Source organism: Oncorhynchus gorbuscha, unplaced genomic scaffold (genome assembly GCF_021184085.1).
Source record: "Oncorhynchus gorbuscha isolate QuinsamMale2020 ecotype Even-year unplaced genomic scaffold, OgorEven_v1.0 Un_scaffold_1712, whole genome shotgun sequence".
Classification (NCBI taxonomy): Eukaryota; Metazoa; Chordata; class Actinopteri; order Salmoniformes; family Salmonidae; genus Oncorhynchus; species Oncorhynchus gorbuscha.
In genome coordinates, this window is record NW_025746409.1 from 69,490 (window position 1) to 88,660 (window position 19,171).

Below are 19,171 nucleotides of genomic sequence, written 5' to 3' on the forward strand. Positions count from 1 at the left end.
TTTTACAAATCCAATCAGTTTTCTACATTGATCAAACATCACATGGAGTCATTTTCATTTCATATCATTGATCTAACATCACATGGATTTATTTAGTCGAAATGACGTGGAAACAACATTTATTCATACAGTGGGAAGCTTGGGTCAATCCGTGAGCGAGTCAGTGAATATTTTCATGTCATTAAATCATCAGTGGGCCACGATGAAAATGTCAACAATGGAACAAATGCATCACATCCAAATATCACTTGATTATCTGTAGTGCTGGAGGAATGACAAACACACACAGTCAGATAAACACACACAGTCAGATAAACACACACAGTCAGATAAACACACACAGTCAGATAAACACAGAGTTTAAAAAAGGACCATTTAAACAGTTGGAATCTGATCTACTCTATATTCAAGCTGACATAACTCCATATACACTTCATGTTTTCTAATAGAAACAAACAAATATATGTTTGAGTATACTTTGTACAATTCAATTTCATATGGTTTCAACAGGTAAACACATGGTCAGTCAACAATATAAGATAATGGGAGCACTGTGTATGTCCCCCTATGTCTCTGATGAATTTTAAGTCAATGAGATGTGAAATATCAATTTACACACTAGAAGTAATTATTATACATGTGTGGATTTTCATATGACTTTTAAGTGACTGTGATGAGTAATATGTCTTCCCACAGTCTGAGCATTTGTAAGGCTTCTCCCCTGAGTGCAGTCTCATGTGTTCTTTCAGCTTTCCTAACCGGTTAAAACGCTTTCCACACTGGGAACAGTGGTAAGGTTTCTCCCCCGTGTGTATTCGCTCATGGGCTTTCAGGCTTCCTAACTGGCTAAAACTCTTTCCACACTGGGAGCAATGGAAAGGCTTCTCCCCTGTGTGTATTCGCTCATGAGATCTCATGTTTCCTAACTGGTTAAAACTCTTTCCACACTGGGAGCAATGGTGTGGCTTCGACCCTGTGTGTGTCCTCTGATGTCTGTTCAGGCTTCCTAACTTGGTAAACCTAGTTCCACACTGGGAGCAGTGGTAAGGCTTCTCCCCTGTGTGTATTCGCTCATGAGATTTCATGTTTCCTAACTTGTTAAAACTCTTTCCACACTCTGCGCAATTGAAAAGCTTCTCCCCTGTGTGTATTCGCTCATGAACTTTCAGCTTTCCTAACTGGTTAAAACTCTTTCCACACTGTGCGCAATTGTGTGGCTTCTCTCCTGGTTGTGTCCTCTCATGTCTTTTCAGGCTTCCTAACTTGGTAAGACTCTTTCCAATCTGGGAGCAGAGGTGTTGTCTTGCTGGTTTGGAAGTCCCTGGTTCCGCAGAGTTTGGTTTTCCTCCTGCCAAAGACAGTGTTTATTTAAAGAGAGACATGAATGAAATCTCCACATGATAAAACTGCCTTATGAGGTTTAATCAGATCCCTCAATAGCCCAAGGCCAGTTTTCAAACATTTCATAATTTAAAACAAATGTTGTAGAGCATCCTGGTAACTACTGATATGTTTACATTACTTATTTTGAATTCTGTTTTATGACGTCACTGGGTTCCAACCGAGCAGGTGGTTCTAAATTCAACCTTCAGTTAACTAAACAGTTCTAGGACACTGAAGACACTGAAGACACAGACATCGCTAGATTCCTATCAAGCAGGTGGTTGTAAATATATAACCTTCATAGCTGTATGATACAGGATGTGACCTACACATAAAAAGTCATTTAAAGTGGAAGTCCAAAACTTGTTTTTACGTCGAAGACACAAAGCACATCAGTAACATCTCCCCGTTGTTGAAAGGGTTGATACAGAATGTGACCTACACACTTCCTTAAACATAAAATAAGAAATAAAGGGAAGTTCACACATATCTAACATTTTGACTTTCATTAATGTCACGATATTTTGGGTAAAGTAAAAAAAGAATGTGAAATATTTTGGGAAGATTAAAAATATAACTATGTAAAGTGTTGGTCCCATGTTTCATGAGCTGAAACAAAATATCCCCCGAATTTTTCCACATGAATGAAAGGTTATTTACCTCAAATTTGATGTACACATTTGTTTACATCCGTTAGTGAACATTTCTCCATTTGCCAAGATAATCCATCTGACAGGTGTGGCATTTCAAGAACCTGATTAAACAGCATGCTCATTACACAGGTACACCTTGCGCTGGGGCCAATAAAAGGCCACTCTAAAATGTGCTGTTTTGTCATACAATGCAACAGATGTCTCAGAGGGAGGGAGCTCTGCAGGAATGTCCACTGGAACTGTTGCCAGGGAATTTAATGTACAGCACCAATCAAAAGTTTGGACTCACCTACACATTCAAGGGTTTTTCATTATTTTTACTATTTTCTACATTGTGGAATAATAGTGAAGACATCAAGACTAGGAAAAAACAATATGGAATCATGTAGTAACCAAAAAGTGTTAAACAAATCTAATATATTAGATTATTCAAAGTAGCCACCCTTTGCCTTGATGACAGCTTGTTTGCTTCACCTGGAATGCTTTTCAACAGTCTTGTAGGAGTTCTCACATTCAATTTGTTGGCTTTTTCCTTCACTCTGCGGTCCAACTCATTCTCAATTTTGAGGTCGACCAGGTCATCTTATGCATTTTACATTTTACATTTAAGTGGAATAATTGGTGCATTCAATGACATCCAGTGGGACAGTCACTTAACAATAATCTAAAACTTAGGGGGGTGGGGTGGAATCCTATCCTAGGTATTCCTTAAAGAGGTGGGGTTTCAGGTGTCTCCGGAAGGTGGTGATTGACTCCGCTGTCCTGGCGTCGTGAGGGAGTTTGTTCCACCATTGGGGGCCAGGGCAGCGAACAGTTTTGACTGGGCTGTTAAAGGCAAATGCCCTTGTTTGGGTGTATATATATTGAGGTGCCGTTATTCAAAGTGGTCTTGTAGCCACCCTTTGGAGAGAACGGAGGAGCGGGGTGACGTGAGAGAACTTGGGAAGGTTGAACACCAGACTTGCGGCGTTCTGGATGAGTTGAAGGGGTTTAATGGCAAGGCAGGGAGCCCAGCCAACAGCTTGCAGTAATCCAGACGGGAGATGACAAGTGCCTGGATTAGGACCTGTTCCTGTGTGAGGCAGGGTCGTTCTCACATGAACCTACAGGAACGGGCCACCGCCTGATGTTAGTTGAGACGACAGGGTGTTGTCCAGGATCACGCCAAGGTTCTTGGCGCTCTGGGAGGAGGACACAATGGAGTTGTCCTTCAGATCATGGAACGGGCAGTCCTTCCCCGGGAGGAAGAGCAGCTCCCGTCTTGCTTCAGCTTGAGGTGGTCCGTCATCCACACATATGTCTGCCAGACATGCAGAGATCTCACCTGGTCATTTAATTGTGGATAAGAGAGACCATGTGAGGTTATGACAGAGCCAAGTGACTTGGTGTATAGCACCAAGAACAGAGCCCTGGGGGACACCAGTGGTGAGAGCCAGGAGACAGATTCTCATCCACCTGGTAGAAAACCTGTCAGGTCTCCAATTGCTTCGGAGAGTCAAGAGGAGGATCTGATGGTTCACAGTTCGAAGGCAGCCGAGATCTAGAAGGATGAGAGCAGAGGAGAGAGAGTTAGCTTTATGCGGAGCGCCTCCGTGATACTCTTCTAGTCTTGAAACCTGAATTTGGAAAGAAGGCCCTTCAGTGTGGAGAGAAAAGAAAGAAGGGATGTCTGTTGGGTCATTGTCCTGTTGAAAAACAAATGGGATGAGTTGCCCAAATGGTCTGGAAGTCAAACCAGACGCGAGATTTCATCTGGGATGGCACAGGGTAGGGCAGTGTGAGCAGAACGCGGTGTGTCGTTTGAGAATGGATGTCGTTGTGGTACGCCATCTGCTGGTTAAGGGAGGAGAAGGTGGCAAAGAGCTTCCTAGGGTTAGAGGCATTGAATTCTAAATAAAAGTCACAGACAGTGTGACCAGCCGCAAGGTTTTCCTCCATTTCCGCCGGCTGCCCGGAGCCCTCCATCTCATCCTCCATGCTTCTGGAGGATAGGGGACAACCAGAGAGGGGGAGGAGAGGAGGGTTGAGGAGGCAGAATCAGGAGATAGGTGGGAGAAGGTTTGAGCGGAGGAAGAGATGATAGGATGGAAGAGTCACCTACTCTGCGTGTCAAAGAGTGTGGGAGGTGTTGGATGAGAGCATGGTGGTTGGAACCAAGAATTTGACTCATTGAACAAAGGACAGATTTCCACTGGCGCTCCATTACTCTTCTTCTGGGTCAAATAGCCCTTACTCAGTGTGGAGGTGTTCATTGTCCTGTTGAAAAACAAATGATAGGCCCACTAAGTCCAAACCAGATGGGATGGCGTTCCTAGAATGGTGCATTGAATTCTAAATAAATCACAGACAGTGTGACCAGCAAAGAACCCCCACTCCATCTCCTCCTCCATGCTTCACGGTGGGAACCACACATGCAGAGATAATCTGTTCACCTACTCCTCGTCTCACAAAGAACCCGAAAATCTTAAATTTGGACAAAGGACAGATCTAATGTCCATTGCTCGTGTTTCTTGGCCCAAGCAAGTCTCTTCTTCTTATTGGTGTCCTTGAGTAGTGGTTTCTTCGCATAAATTCAACATTGAAGGCCTGATTCACACAGTTTCCTCTGAACATGTTGATGTCTGTTACTTCTACTCAGTGAAGCAGTTATTTGTGCTGCAATTTGAATAATGAACTTATCCTCTGCAGCAGAGGTCTCAGAGGGAGTTTGCAATTGGCATGCTGACTGCAGGAATATCCACTGGAGCAGTTTCCAGAGAATTGAATGTTTATCTCTCTACCATAAGCTTAGGCAGAAATGAACACTCAATTAATTATAGAGAATTTGGCATCCAACCGGCTTCACAACCGCAGACCACGGTTGACAGCTCAGGACCTCCACATTGTCTTAGACCTGCCACCCAGACAGCTTCATTGGCTGGGCTGGTCTTGGCTCCCCAGCGGGTCGGCCTGTCTTCCAAGTGGGTGGGTGTTCCCTTGCCCAGTAATGTCAAGTACATAGGCTGAATGAATTTATTTACAATGACTTGACTTACTGACTGATTTCCTTATATGAACTGTAACTCGTTGAAATTGTTACATGTTGCGTTTCTACTTTTGTACCAGACAAACGTTTGGACTCATTCCAATGTTTTTCTTAATTTTTTACTTATTTTCTACATTATTATTCTACAATGAAGACATCAAAACTATGAAATAACACATGTAGTAACTAAATATATATTTTATATTTGGAGATTCTTCAAAGTAGCCTCCCTTTTGCCTTGATGACAGCTTTGCACACTCTTGGCATTCACTCGGCCATCTTCATGAGGTCAAATCAAATGTTAAACATGTTTAGCAGATGTTATTGCGGCTTAATGCTTGTTTCTCTACAGTGTAGTAATAACTAACAAGTAATATCTAACAATTTCACAACAATACACACACATCTAAAGTAAAGGAATGGAATTAATAATATATAAATATTTGGACGAGTGATGTCAGAGCGGCATAGACTAAGATACAGTGGAATAGTATAGAATACAGTATATACATATGAGATGAGTAATGCATAGACTAAGATACAGTGGAATAGTATAGAATACAGTATATACATATGAGATGAGTAATGCATAGACTAAGATACAGTGGAATAGTATAGAATACAGTATATACATATGAGATGAGTAATGCATAGACTAAGATACAGTAGAATAGTGTAGAATACAGTATGTACATATGAGATGAGTAATGAATAGACTAAGATACAGTAGAATAGTATAGAATACAGTATATACATATGAGATGAGTAATGAATAGACTAAGATACAGTAGAATAGTATAGAATACAGTATATACATATGAGATGAGTAATGCATAGACTAAGATACAGTAGAATAGTGTAGAATACAGTATGTACATATGAGATGAGTAATGCATAGACTAAGATACAGTAGAATAGTGTAGAATACAGTATGTACATATGAGATGAGTAATGCATAGACTAAGATACAGTAGAATAGTATAGAATACAGTATATACATATGAGATGAGTAATGCATAGACTAAGATACAGTAGAATAGTATAGAATACAGTATGTACATATGAGATGAGTAATGCATAGACTAAGATACAGTAGAATAGTATAGAATACAGTATATACATATGAGATGAGTAATGCATAGACTAAGATACAGTAGAATAGTATAGAATACAGTATATACATATGAGATGAGTAATGCATAGACTAAGATACAGTAGAATAGTATAGAATACAGTATGTACACATGAGATGAGTAATGCATAGACTAAGATACAGTAGAATAGTATAGAATACAGTATGTACATATGAGATGAGTAATGCATAGACTAAGATACAGTAGAATAGTATAGAATACAGTATATACATATGAGATGAGTAATGCATAGACTAAGATACAGTAGAATAGTATAGAATACAGTATATACATATGAGATGAGTAATGCATAGACTAAGATACAGTAGAATAGTATAGAATACAGTATATACATATGAGATGAGTAATGCATAGACTAAGATACAGTAGAATAGTATAGAATACAGTATATACATATGAGATGAGTAATGCATAGACTAAGATACAGTAGAATAGTATAGAATACAGTATATACATATGAGATGAGTAATGCATAGACTAAGATACAGTAGAATAGTATAGAATACAGTATATACATATGAGATGAGTAATGCATAGACTAAGATACAGTAGAATAGTATAGAATACAGTATATACATATGAGATGAGTAATGAATAGACTAAGATACAGTAGAATAGTATAGAATACAGTATATACATATGAGATGAGTAATGCATAGACTAAGATACAGTAGAATAGTATAGAATACAGTATATACATATGAGATAAGTAATGCATAGACTAAGATACAGTAGAATAGTATAGAATACAGTATGTACATATGAGATGAGTAATGCATAGACTAAGATACAGTAGAATAGTATAGAATACAGTATATACACATGAGATGAGTAATGCATAGAGTAAGATACAGTAGAATAGTATAGAATACAGTATATACACATGAGATGAGTAATGCATAGACTAAGATACAGTAGAATAGTATAGAATACAGTATATACACATGAGATGAGTAATGCATAGACTAAGATACAGTAGAATAGTATAGAATACAGTATATACATATGAGATGAGTAATGCATAGACTAAGATACAGTAGAATAGTATAGAATACAGTATGTACACATGAGATGAGTAATGCATAGACTAAGATACAGTAGAATAGTATAGAATACAGTATATACACATGAGATGAGTAATGCATAGACTAAGATACAGTAGAATAGTATAGAATACAGTATATACACATGAGATGAGTAATGCATAGACTAAGATACAGTAGAATAGTATAGAATACAGTATATACATATGAGATGAGTAATGCATAGACTAAGATACAGTAGAATAGTATAGAATACAGTATATACATATGAGATGAGTAATGCATAGACTAAGATACAGTAGAATAGTATAGAATACAGTATATACATATGAGATGAGTAATGCATAGACTAAGATACAGTAGAATAGTATAGAATACAGTATATACATATGAGATGAGTAATGCATAGACTAAGATACAGTAGAATAGTATAGAATACAGTATATACACATGAGATGAGTAATGCATAGACTAAAATACAGTAGAATAGAATACAGTATATACATATGAGATGAGTAATGCATAGACTAAAATACAGTAGAATAGTATAGAATACAGTATATACATATGAGATGAGTAATGCATAGACTAAGATACTGTAGAATAGTATAGAATACAGTATATACACATGAGATGAGTAATGCATAGACTAAGATACAGTAGAATAGTATAGAATACAGTATATACATATGAGATGAGTAATGCATAGACTAAAATACAGTAGAATAGTATAGAATACAGTATATACACATGAGATGAGTAATGCATAGACTGAAATACAGTAGAATAGTATAGAATACAGTATATACATATGAGATGAGTAATGCATAGACTAAGATACAGTAGAATAGTATAGATACAGTATATACATATGAGATGAGTAATGTTAGACTAGATACAGTAGAATAGTATAGAATACAGTATATACACATGAGATGAGTAATGCATAGACTAAAATACAGTAGAATAGTATAGAATACAGTATATACATATGAGATGAGTAATGCATAGACTAAGATACAGTAGAATAGTATACGATACAGTATATACATATGAGATGAGTAATGCATAGACTAAGATACAGTAGAATAGTATAGAATACAGTATATACACATGAGATGAGTAATGCATAGACTAAAATACATTTACATTTACATTTACATTTAAGTCATTTAGAAATACAGTAGAATAGTATAGAATACAGTATATACATATGAGATGAGTAATGCATAGACTAAGATACAGTAGAATAGTATAGATACAGTATATACATATGAGATGAGTAATGCATAGACTAAGATACAGTAGAATAGTATAGAATACAGTATATACATATGAGATGAGTAATGCATAGACTAAGATACAGTAGAATATGTATATGAGATGATAATGCATAGACTAAGATACAGTAGAATATAGAATACAGTATATACATATGAGATGAGTAATGCATAGACTAAGATACAGTAGAATAGTATAGAATACAGTATGTACATATGAGATGAGTAATGCATAGACTAAGATACAGTAGAATAGTATAGAATACAGTATATACATATGAGATGAGTAATGCCAGATATGTAAACATTATTAAAGTGACTAGTGTTTCATTCCTTAAAGTGGCCAGTGATTCCTAGTCTATGATAGATATTAATAGTCTATGTATTTATGCCTATAGGGCAGCAGCCTCTAATGTGCTACTGATGGCTGTTTAACATTCTGATGGCCTTGAGATAGAAGCTGTTTAACAGTCTGATGGCCTTGAGATAGAAGCTGTTTAACATTCTGATGGCCTTGAGATAGAAGCTGTTTAACATTCTGATGGCCTTGAGATAGAAGCTGTTTAACATTCTGATGGCCTTGAGATAGAAGCTGTTTAACATTCTGATGGCCTTGAGATAGAAGCTGTTTAACATTCTGATGGCCTTGAGATAGAAGCTGTTTAACATTCTGATGGCCTTGAGATAGAAGCTGTTTAACAGTCTGATGGCCTTGAGATAGAAGCTGTTTAACAGTCTGATGGCCTTGAGATAGAAGCTGTTTAACAGTCTGATGGCCTTGAGATAGAAGCTGTTTAACATTCTGATGGCCTTGAGATAGAAGCTGTTTAACATTCTGATGGCCTTGAGATAGAAGCTGTTTTTCAGTCTCTCGGTCCCAGCTTTGATGCACCTGTTCTGACCTCGCCTTCTGGATGATAGTGGGGTGAACAGGCAGTGGCTCGGGCGGTTGTTGTCCTTGATGATCTTTATGGCCTTCCTACGACATCGGGTGCTGTAGGTGTCCTGGAGGGCAGGTAGTTTGCCCCCGGTGATGTGTTGGGCAGACCACACCACCCTCTGGAGAGCCTTGCGGTTGCGGGCGGTGCCATACCAGCCCGACAGGATGCTCTCAATTGTGCATCTGTAAAGGTTTGTGAGGGTTTAAGGTGCTGTTGTGCCTTCTTCACCACACTGTCTGTGTGGGTGGACCATTTCAGATTGTCAGTGATGTGTAGGCTGAGGAACTTAAAGCTTTCCACCTTCTCCACTGCGGTCCCATCGATATGGATGGGGGCGTGCTCCCTCTGCTGTTTTCTGAAGTCCACAATCAGCTGTTTTGTTGACGTTGGGTGTGAGGTTAATTTCCTGGCACCACACTCCCAGGGCCCTCACCTTCTCCCTGTAGGCTGCCTCGTCATTGTTGGTAATCAGGCCCACTACTGTTGTGTCGTCTGCAAACTTGATGATTGAGTTCATGGGTGAACAGGGAGTACAGGAGGGGACTGAGCACGCATCCTTATGGGGCCACAGTGATGAGGATCAGCGAAGTGGAGGTGTTGTTTCCTACCTTCACCACCTGGGGCGGCCCGTCAGGAAGTCCAGGACCCAGTTGCACAAGGCGGGGTTCAGACCCAGGCTTAATGATGAGCTTGAAGGGTACTATGGTGTTGAATGCTGAGCTACAGTCAATGAACAGTATTCTTACATAGGTATTCCTCTTGTCCAGATGGGCCAGGGCAGTGTGCAGTGTGATGGTGATTGCATCGTCTGTGGATCTATCTATTGGTGCGGTAAGCAAATTGAAATGGGTCTAGGATGTCAGGTAGAGGTGATATGATCCTCGACTAGTCTCTCAAAGCTCTTCGTGACGACAGAAGTGAGTGCTACAGGACAATAGTTGCCTTTGATTTCTTGGGTATGGGAACAATGGTGGACATCGTGAAGCATGTGTTGAATATGTTCAGCCAGTTGCTAAATGACTTAAATGTAATGTAAATGTAAATGTAATATGTCCGTAGACACACCGGCCAGCTGGTCTGCACATGCTCTGAGGATGCGGCTTGGGATGCCGTCTGAGCCGACAGCTTTGCAAAGGTTAAGACGCTTAAATGTCTTACTCATGTCAGCCACGGAGAAAGAGATCTCCACAGTCCTTGGTAGCGGGTCGCGTCGGTGGCACTGTGTTATCCTCATAGCGGGTGAAGAAGGTGTTTAGCTTGTCTGGGAAGCAAGACGCCGGTATCCGCGACGTGGCTGGTTTTCCCTTTGTAGTCCGTGATTGTCTGTAGACCCTGCCAGATACGTCTCGTGTCTGAGCCGTTGAATTGTGACTCCACTTTGTCTCTATACTGACGTTTTGCCTGTTTGATTGCCTTACAGAGGGAATAACTACACTATGCCATGTTTCCTTGAAAAGGAGTATGCTACAATCCCCAATGTCTCTCTGGAAGGGAATCCTCACCATGAGCTCGTCAACTTTACTATCCAGAGACTGAACATCTGCAAGTAATATACTCAGAAGAGGTGGGTGGTGTGGGTGCCTCCTGAGTCAGACTAGAAGCCCACTTGGAGTACCTCTCTTCCACAAGTAATATAGTCAGAAGAGGTGGGTGGTGTGGGTGCCTCCTGAGTCAGACTAGAAAGAGGTGGGTGGTGTGGGTGCATCCCCTCAGACTAGTACCTCTCTTCCACAAGTAATATAGTCAGAAGAGGTGGGTGGTGTGGGTGCCTCCTGAGTCAGACTAGAAGCCCACTCAGAGTACCTCTCTTCCACAAGTAATATAGTCAGAAGAGGTGGGTGGTGTGGGTGCCTCCTGAGTCAGACTAGAAGCCCACTCAGAGTACCTCTCTTCCACAAGTAATATAGTCAGAAGAGGTGGGTGGTGTGGGTGCCTCCTGAGTCAGACTAGAAGCCCACTCAGAGTACCTCTCTTCCACAAGTAATATAGTCAGAAGAGGTGGGTGGTGTGGGTGCCTCCTGAGTCAGACTAGAAGCCACTCAGAGTATCTCTCTTCCACCTGCATGTTTTTGGATCAGCCTCTGGAATCAGTTAAATTGGGGGCTACGAACAAAGGATCAGATTCAGGACAGTTGAATTCCTGGTCGTAATGCTGGTGAGTTACCAGTGACTCTGATATCCAAAAGCTCATCCCGGCTGTATGTAACACAACAATAATTATGGGCTAATAATGTTTAAAAAAATAACACATCCCCAAAAAATAAATATAGTGTAAAGTTTCCTAAGAGCTAAAAACACGGCAGCCCTATCCGTCATTTCCCCTGGAATGCATTTCAATCATCAAACAGGTGTGAAGACATCCACTATGAAATAACACAAACGGAATTATGTAGTAATAAATAAAAAAAGTGTTAAACAAATCTAAATGTATTTTATATTTGAGATTATTCAAATTATCCACTGTTTGCCTTGATGACAGCTCTGTACACTCTTAGCATTCTCTCAACCAGCTTCACGAGGTAGTCACCTGGAATGCATTTCAATTAACAGGTGTGCCTTGTTAAAAGTTAATTTGTGTTAATTTCTTTCCTTTTTAATGCATTTGAGCCAATCAGTTGTGTTGTGACAAGGTAGAGTTGGTTTAGAGAAGATGTGATGAAACTGTTTCATGAGGACCGCCACAGGAAAGGAAGACCCAGTTATCCCTGCTGCAGAGGACGAGTTAACGGCACCTCAGATTGCAGCCCAAATAAATGCTTCATAGAGTTCCAGTAACAGGCACATCTCAACATCAACTGTTCAGAGACTGTTTAGAAGAGACTGTTTAGAGACTGTTTAGAAGAGACTGTTTAGAAGAGACTGTTTAGAAGAGACTGTTTAGAAGAGACTGTTTAGAAGAGACTGTTTAGAAGAGACTGTTTAGAAGAGACTGTTTAGAAGGAGACTGTTTAGAAGGAGACTGTTTAGAGGAGACTGTTTAGAGGAGACTGTTTAGAGGAGACTGTTTAGAGGAGACTGTTTAGAGGAGACTGTTTAGAGGAGACTGTTCAGAGGAGACTGTTCAGAGGAGACTGTTCAGAGGAGACTGTTCAGAGGAGACTGTTCAGAGGAGACTGTTCAGTGAATCAGGCCTTCATGGTCGTATTGCTGCACAGAAACCACTACTAAAGGACAGCAATAAGAAGAAGAGACTTGCTTGGGCCAAGAAACACAAGCATTGGACATTAGACCGGTGGATATCTGTCCTTGGGTCTGATGAGTCCAAATGTGAGATTTTTGGAGAGAGCTGCATCAGATGACCGGGCCTCCACAAATCAACCGGCCTCAACCCAATTAAATTTTTACGTTTTTTAATGTATCCGTTATTTTACCAGGTAAGTTGACTGAGAACACATTCTCATTTGCAGCAACAACCTGGGGAATAGTTACAGGGGAGAGGGGGATGAATGAGCCAATTGTAAACTGGGGATTATTAGGTGACCGTGATGGTTTGATGGCCAGATTGGGAATTTAGCCAGGACACCGGGGTTAACACCCCTACTCTTACGATAAGTGCCATGGGATCTTTAATGACCGCAGAGAGTCAGGACACCCGTTTAACGGTGTCCTGACAATTGAGATGGTTTTGGATGAGTTGGATGGCAGAGTGAAGGAAAAGCAGCCAACAAGTGCCCAGCATATGTGGGAACTCCTCCTAAAATCGACTGAGACTCCAGTCACCCAAGTTATAGACTGTTTTCTTTGCTACCCCACGGCAAGCGGTACTGGAGCGCCAAGTCTAGGACCAAAAGGCTCCTCAACAGCTTCTACCCCAAAGCCATTAGACTGCTAAACAATTCATACAAATACCCACCAGACAATTTACATTTAACTGCACTGTTGGTTAAGGGCTTGTAAGTAAGCATTTCACGGTAAAGTCTACACTTGTTGTATTCGGCGCATGTGGCAAATAAAGTTTTGGTTTGAAGACTGTTGGAAAATAATTCCAGGTGAAGCTGGTTGAGAGAATGCCAAGAGTCTGCAAAGCTGTATTTGTATTAGTCTGGGACAGCCCTACTGGGAACAGATACCAGTGGGAAGATCTATTGTATTTGTTCAAACTAAACTACAGCACTTACTTTGATGTGTCAAATCTGATCCTTCCTTCTCTTCTCCTCCTCTCACAGTTCCACTCAGCCCCGTTGTTTTCCTGCAGTCCACCAGCAGCACAGACAACCTCTTCATACCCAGCAGTAAGGGGCTACCGGGAGAGGCATGACACGGGGACTCTGGGAGGGAGGAAGGGCTAGCTTTGTCCTGGTAACGATAAAGAGGGGACACAGACACATATCATGATGGATGCTGATGTCACTGTTGACATATAGTGCTTTACCCAGCCCCCATAGAGCAAGCTGTACCATCTGGTGTTCTGATCTGGAGAGACTCTTCTCTGCCTCGTCAGCATCAGGATGTTGTTGAGGCTCCCCAGAGGATCCAGGATAGTCATGTCTCTCTCCTGTGTGAACGAGAACATCAAACAGATGGTGAACTTATGATCTACTATTGCAATCAATGAAATTGGTGCTTTTGTGATATTTTAAGTAGAAATGATGCACCAACATTGAATTTAAAAATAATAATTTAAAAGCCTGTTAGATGAGGGGAACTTTAATATAGACCACATGGAGAATGAGAATTCAATACATCGAAATCCCATAACATATGTACCAAAGGCAGATTGCCCCTTCAACAATTCCTACAGTATTGAACAACATATTCAAGAGGAGATCTTCAGCAGAATGGCCCTTTAAAACCACACATTAGTTCAACAACTGGGTAGTTTGTGGCCCTGTTTTTAAGACAGTACTCACTGGTGGAAATCGGAACTTCAGTCTCCTCCTTTTTTATTGAGATATCCTCCTCTTCCTCTTTTAATCCAAAAGGTTCTTCCTCTTCTTTCACTACATTCTCTTCTTTCAATGTTATGGCATCTTCCTCCTTTTTGATTCTGAAAGCTTCTACCTCCTCCCCTTCCACTTTGACAACCTCTTTCCCATCTTCCTCTTTAACTGTAATATCATCCTCTTCTTCTTTCAATGTGATAGCCTCCTCTTCCTCTCTTTTCATCCTGAAAGCTTCTTCCTCTCCTTTCACCAGAGCTTCATTCTCAGTCGAGCTTAGTGAGCTCATGCTCCGAGCGATTAGCCTCGTGCCGTATCAAATCACGTTTAAATGAACTAGTAGAAACGTAAACACGTAAACAGAATTATGTTCTAAACACCAAGAGTAATATACACATCAATGTTTTAGGTTCGCTAGCAAACCACCGCGGTGGGTGAATCAGAAAGCCCTTTGTCGCTGTTGAAGACGCTTCCAGTTCCGTCCACTAGATTATACGTCACGCAAGAAGCATCACGTGAAAGACTCACATCAGCCTCCTGCTGACTGGAGTGGGTAACGCAGATTGGAAACGTATTAATTACAATGTTTATTCTGGCAAGCAATACCATAAGTAGTCATTTAAAAACAACCAGATGTTGTTTTCTCTTACTTCTCACAGCCAATACTTTACTCCAGGGCTGACCTGCCCATTAGACAGGATTAGGTGGCATATTCAAGCTAAATTGACCAAGGCTCATCGCTAACAACACATAATAACACCTCACATAATGCTGCCCAAAAACAATGAAATCTTCTCTCACCCAGTGGCATATGGGCTATTTAGGTGAGTGTTGATGTTGCCACATGAAGCAGTGCCCACTTTGCAAAAGGCAACATGGACAGATAGGATTCTACCTGTGTAGAGAAAGATGCCCCTTTGCCCTTGATTGTCTAGCCCGGCTGATTTGTAGGGGTCCAGATTTTGCAGCTCTTTCAGAACATCAGCTATCTGGATTTGGGTAAAGGAGAAATGGTGGGGGCTTTGGCGGGTTGTTGTGGAGGGTGCCGGGCAGTTGACCGGGGTAGGGGTAGCCAAGTGGAAAGCATGGCCAGCCGTAAATGCTTATTGAAATTCTCAATTATAGTGGATTTATCAGTGGTGACAGTGTTTCCTAGCCTCAGAGTAGTGGGTAGCTGGGAGGAGGTGCTCTTAATTCTCCATGGACTTTACAGTGTCCCAGAACTAGGTGACCAGATACGTATTTTCCACCATAATTTGCAAATAAATTCATAAAAAATCCTACAATGTGATTTTCTGGATTTTTTTTCTCATTTTATCTGTCATAGTTGAAGTGTACCTATGATGAAAATTACAGGCCTCTCTCATCTTTTTATGTGGGAGAACTTGCACAATTGGTGGCTGACTAAATACTTTTTTGCCCACTGTATGTTGTCCATGCCCAGGGCGCCTCTCCAGGAAACTGTTGGATGTCTTATTATTATTATTATTATTATTATATTATTCTTGCAATTGCCAATCAAAACCTAGCTGTCTTGGCTGTACCTAGCTGTACCTGGCTGTACCTAGCTGTGCCTGGCTGTACCTGTCTGTACCTAGCTGTACCTGGCTGTACCTAGCTGTACCTGGCTGTACCTAGCTGTACCTGGCTGTACCTGGCTGTAACTGGCTGTACCTGGCTGTACCTGGCTGTAACTGACTGTACCTGGCTGTACCTAGCTGTAACTGGCTGTACCTATCTGTACCTGGCTGTACCTGGCTGTACCTGGCTGTACCTGGCTGTACCTGGCTGTACCTGGCTGTACCTGGCTGTACCTGCTGTACCTGGCTGTACCTGGCTGTACCTGGCTGTACCTGACTGTACCTGGCTGTACCTGGCTGTACCTAGCTGTACCTAGCTGTACCTGACTGTACCTGGCTGTACCTGGCTGTACCTAGCTGTACCTAGCTGTACCTGTCTGTACCTAGCTGTACCTGGCTGTACCTAGCTGTACCTAGCTGTACCTGGCTGTACCTGGCTGTAATTGGCTGTACCTAGCTGTACCTAGCTGTACCTGACTGTACCTGGCTGTACCTGGCTGTACCTAGCTGTACCTGACTGTACCTAGCTGTATCTGGCTGTACCTGGCTGTACCTGGCTGTACCTGTGCCAACTGACATGCAAGAGTTTGCGATACAGCCTGGATTCGAACCAGGGTTGTCTGTATTGAGGCCTCTGGCGCTGAGATGCAGTGGCGTACCACCGCTGTGCCACTCGAGAGCCCATACTGTTCTTGTATGCATTTCTTCTTCTTTCTAGTGGCAGCCCATAGGTACAATAAAATATAAAATACGAAATTAGAATATGAAAACTACCTGTTAAAAAAAATGGGAATCCAATGGGAATTTTCCTTGAGGGTTCTACGTCTGTGTATATGAAGGTATTATTTGCAAGACGTAAGAGAAAACATATCTTGTGTTTGAAAAATGACCTTTTTTTTTACTAATGTAAACAATGTTGTAAATATTTTTCCAAACTGAGTTACCCACTCCAGTCAGTCAGCAGGTTTTTCTGGTGACGCTTCATGCGTGACGTATAATGGACTGGACGGGACACTTCTTCAGGAACAAACAACACGGCTACTCTTTCAACCAGTTTTTTTTTAGCTTGCTTGCTAACTTAAAACCGAAGCATTTGATGCGCTTTACACCATGTTTTATTTACATTCGCGAATCGCAGTGTTTCAAACACAATTCTGTTTACGTATATCTACTGTAAACTTTAACCAAATTTGCAAACTTGTTAAGATTGATACTGAGCCTAGCACTAGGCTAGTCGCTAATGCTAACTAACATCCCTGACCATGAGCTCACTAAACTTCTCCAACCCTTGGTAAAGAAGAGGAGATCTACTGGACGGAGAAAGAAGCTCAGGGGCTGAACATTGTCGTGAAAGAAGAAGAAGAAGAAGAGGGTGTTATAGTGAAAGAAGAGAATTGGCAAAAAACACACACATTTCTTCACACAGGGTCGTGGGGTTAGACAGGGATGCAGCTTAAGCCCCACCCTCTTCAACATATATATCAACGAATTGGCGCGGGCACTAGAAAAGTCAAATGTCTGCTGTTTGCTGATGATCTGGTGCTTCTGTCACCAACCAAGGAGGGCCTACAGCAGCACCTAGATCTTATGCACAGATTCTGTCAGACCTGGGCCCTGACAGTAAATCTCAGTAAGACCAAAATAATGATGTTCCAAAAAAAGGTCCAGTCACCAGGACCACAAATACAAATTCCATCTAGACACTGTTGCCCTAGAGCACACAAAAAACTATACATACCTTGGCCTAAACAACAGCGCCACAGGTAACTTCCACAAAGCTGTGAACGATCTGAGAGACAAGGCAAGAAGGGCATTCTATGCCATCAAAAGAAACATAAATTTCAACATACCAATTAGGATTTGGCTAAAAATACTTGAATCAGTCATAGAGCCCATTGCCCTTTATGGTTTTGAGGTCTGGGGTCCGCTCACCAACCAAGACTTCACAAAATGGGACAAACACCAAATTGAGACTCTGCACGCAGAATTCTGCAAAAAAATTAAGGAAAGCTTTGACTATGTACAGACTCAGTGAGCATAGCCTTGCTATTGAGAAAGGCCGCCGTAGGCAGACATGGCTCTCAAGAGAAGACAGGCTATGTGCTCACTGCCCACAAAATGAGGTGGAAACTGAGCTGCACTTCCTAACCTCCTGCCCAATGTATGACCATATTAGAGAGACATATTTCCCCCAGATTACACAGATCCACAAAGAATTCGATAACAAATCCAATTTTGAAAAACTCCCATATCTTTTGGGTGAAATTCCACAGTGTGCCATCACAGCAGCAAGATTTGTGACCTGTTGCCACGAGAAAAGGGCAACCAGTGAAGAACAAACACCATTGTAAATACAACCCATATTTATGCTTATTCATTTTATCTTGTGTCATTTAACTATTTGTACATTGTGTATATATATATATATATATATATATATATGACATTTGTAATGTCTTTACTGTTTTTAAACTTCTGTATGTGTAATGTTTACTGTTAATTTTTGTTGTTTTTCACTTTATATATATATTCACTTTGTATGTTGTCTACCTCACTTGATTTGGCAATGTTAACACATGTTTCCCATGCCAATAAAGCCCTTGAATTGAATTGAATTGAAATCTCCGTTTGGAGTGGAAGAGGGGATAGAAACGATCAGAATGAAAGAGGAGGCTGTTATAGGGAAAGAAGAGGAGGAGGATATTACAGTGAAAGGAGAGGAAGAAGCTTTCAGAATGAAAAAGGAGGAAGATGAGGCTGTTATAGGGAAAGAAGAGGAGGAGGGTATTACAGTGAAAGGAGAGACATCTCCGTTTGGAGGGGATAGAGGCTGTCATAGTGGAAGAGGAGGAGGTAGAAGCTATCAGAATGAAAGAGGAGGCTGTTATAGGGAAAGAAGAGGAGGAGGATATTACAGTGAAAGGAGAGGAAGAAGCTTTCAGAATGAAAGAGGAGGCTGTTATAGGGGAAAAAGAGGAAGAGATCTCCATTCTGCCCATATGGTTTAACAGTGATCTCCATGCTGCACCATATGGTTTAATGGTGATCTCCATTCTGCACCATATGGTTTAATGGTGATCTCCATTCTGCACCATATGGTTTAATGGTGATCTCCATTCTGCCCATATGGTTTAATGGTGATCTCCATGCTGCCCATATGGTTTAACAGTGATCTCCATTCTGCACCATATGGTTTAATGGTGATCTCCATTCTGCCCATATGGTTTAACAG

General features: G+C 41.0%; 1 protein-coding gene across 1 annotated transcript; it reads right to left on the reverse strand.

The window, feature by feature from the left end:
* Positions 1 to 286: 286 nt before the first annotated feature.
* LOC124023892 (zinc finger protein 436-like) lies at positions 287 to 14,815 on the reverse strand. Its single transcript, XM_046338055.1, has 4 exons — positions 14,330 to 14,815; positions 13,877 to 13,974; positions 13,598 to 13,775; positions 287 to 1,348 (listed from the first exon to the last, which is right to left on the reverse strand). The coding sequence occupies exons 1-4, from the start codon at positions 14,646 to 14,648 to the stop codon at positions 612 to 614; spliced, it is 1,332 nt and encodes a 443-aa protein (XP_046194011.1). The 5' UTR covers positions 14,649 to 14,815; the 3' UTR covers positions 287 to 611.
* Positions 14,816 to 19,171: the final 4,356 nt, after the last annotated feature.

Coding starts and splice junctions, on each gene's coding strand:
- LOC124023892 (XM_046338055.1), bottom strand. CDS start 14,648: ATGAGCTCACTAAGCTCGACTGAGAATGAAGCTCTGGTGAAAGGAGAG. Junction 13,776..13,876: donor CCAGATCAGAACACCAGATG/GTACAGCTTGCT, acceptor TATCGTTACCAG/GACAAAGCTAGCCCTTCCTC. Junction 1,349..13,597: donor ATCAGATTTGACACATCAAA/GTAAGTGCTGTA, acceptor TGTCTTTGGCAG/GAGGAAAACCAAACTCTGCG.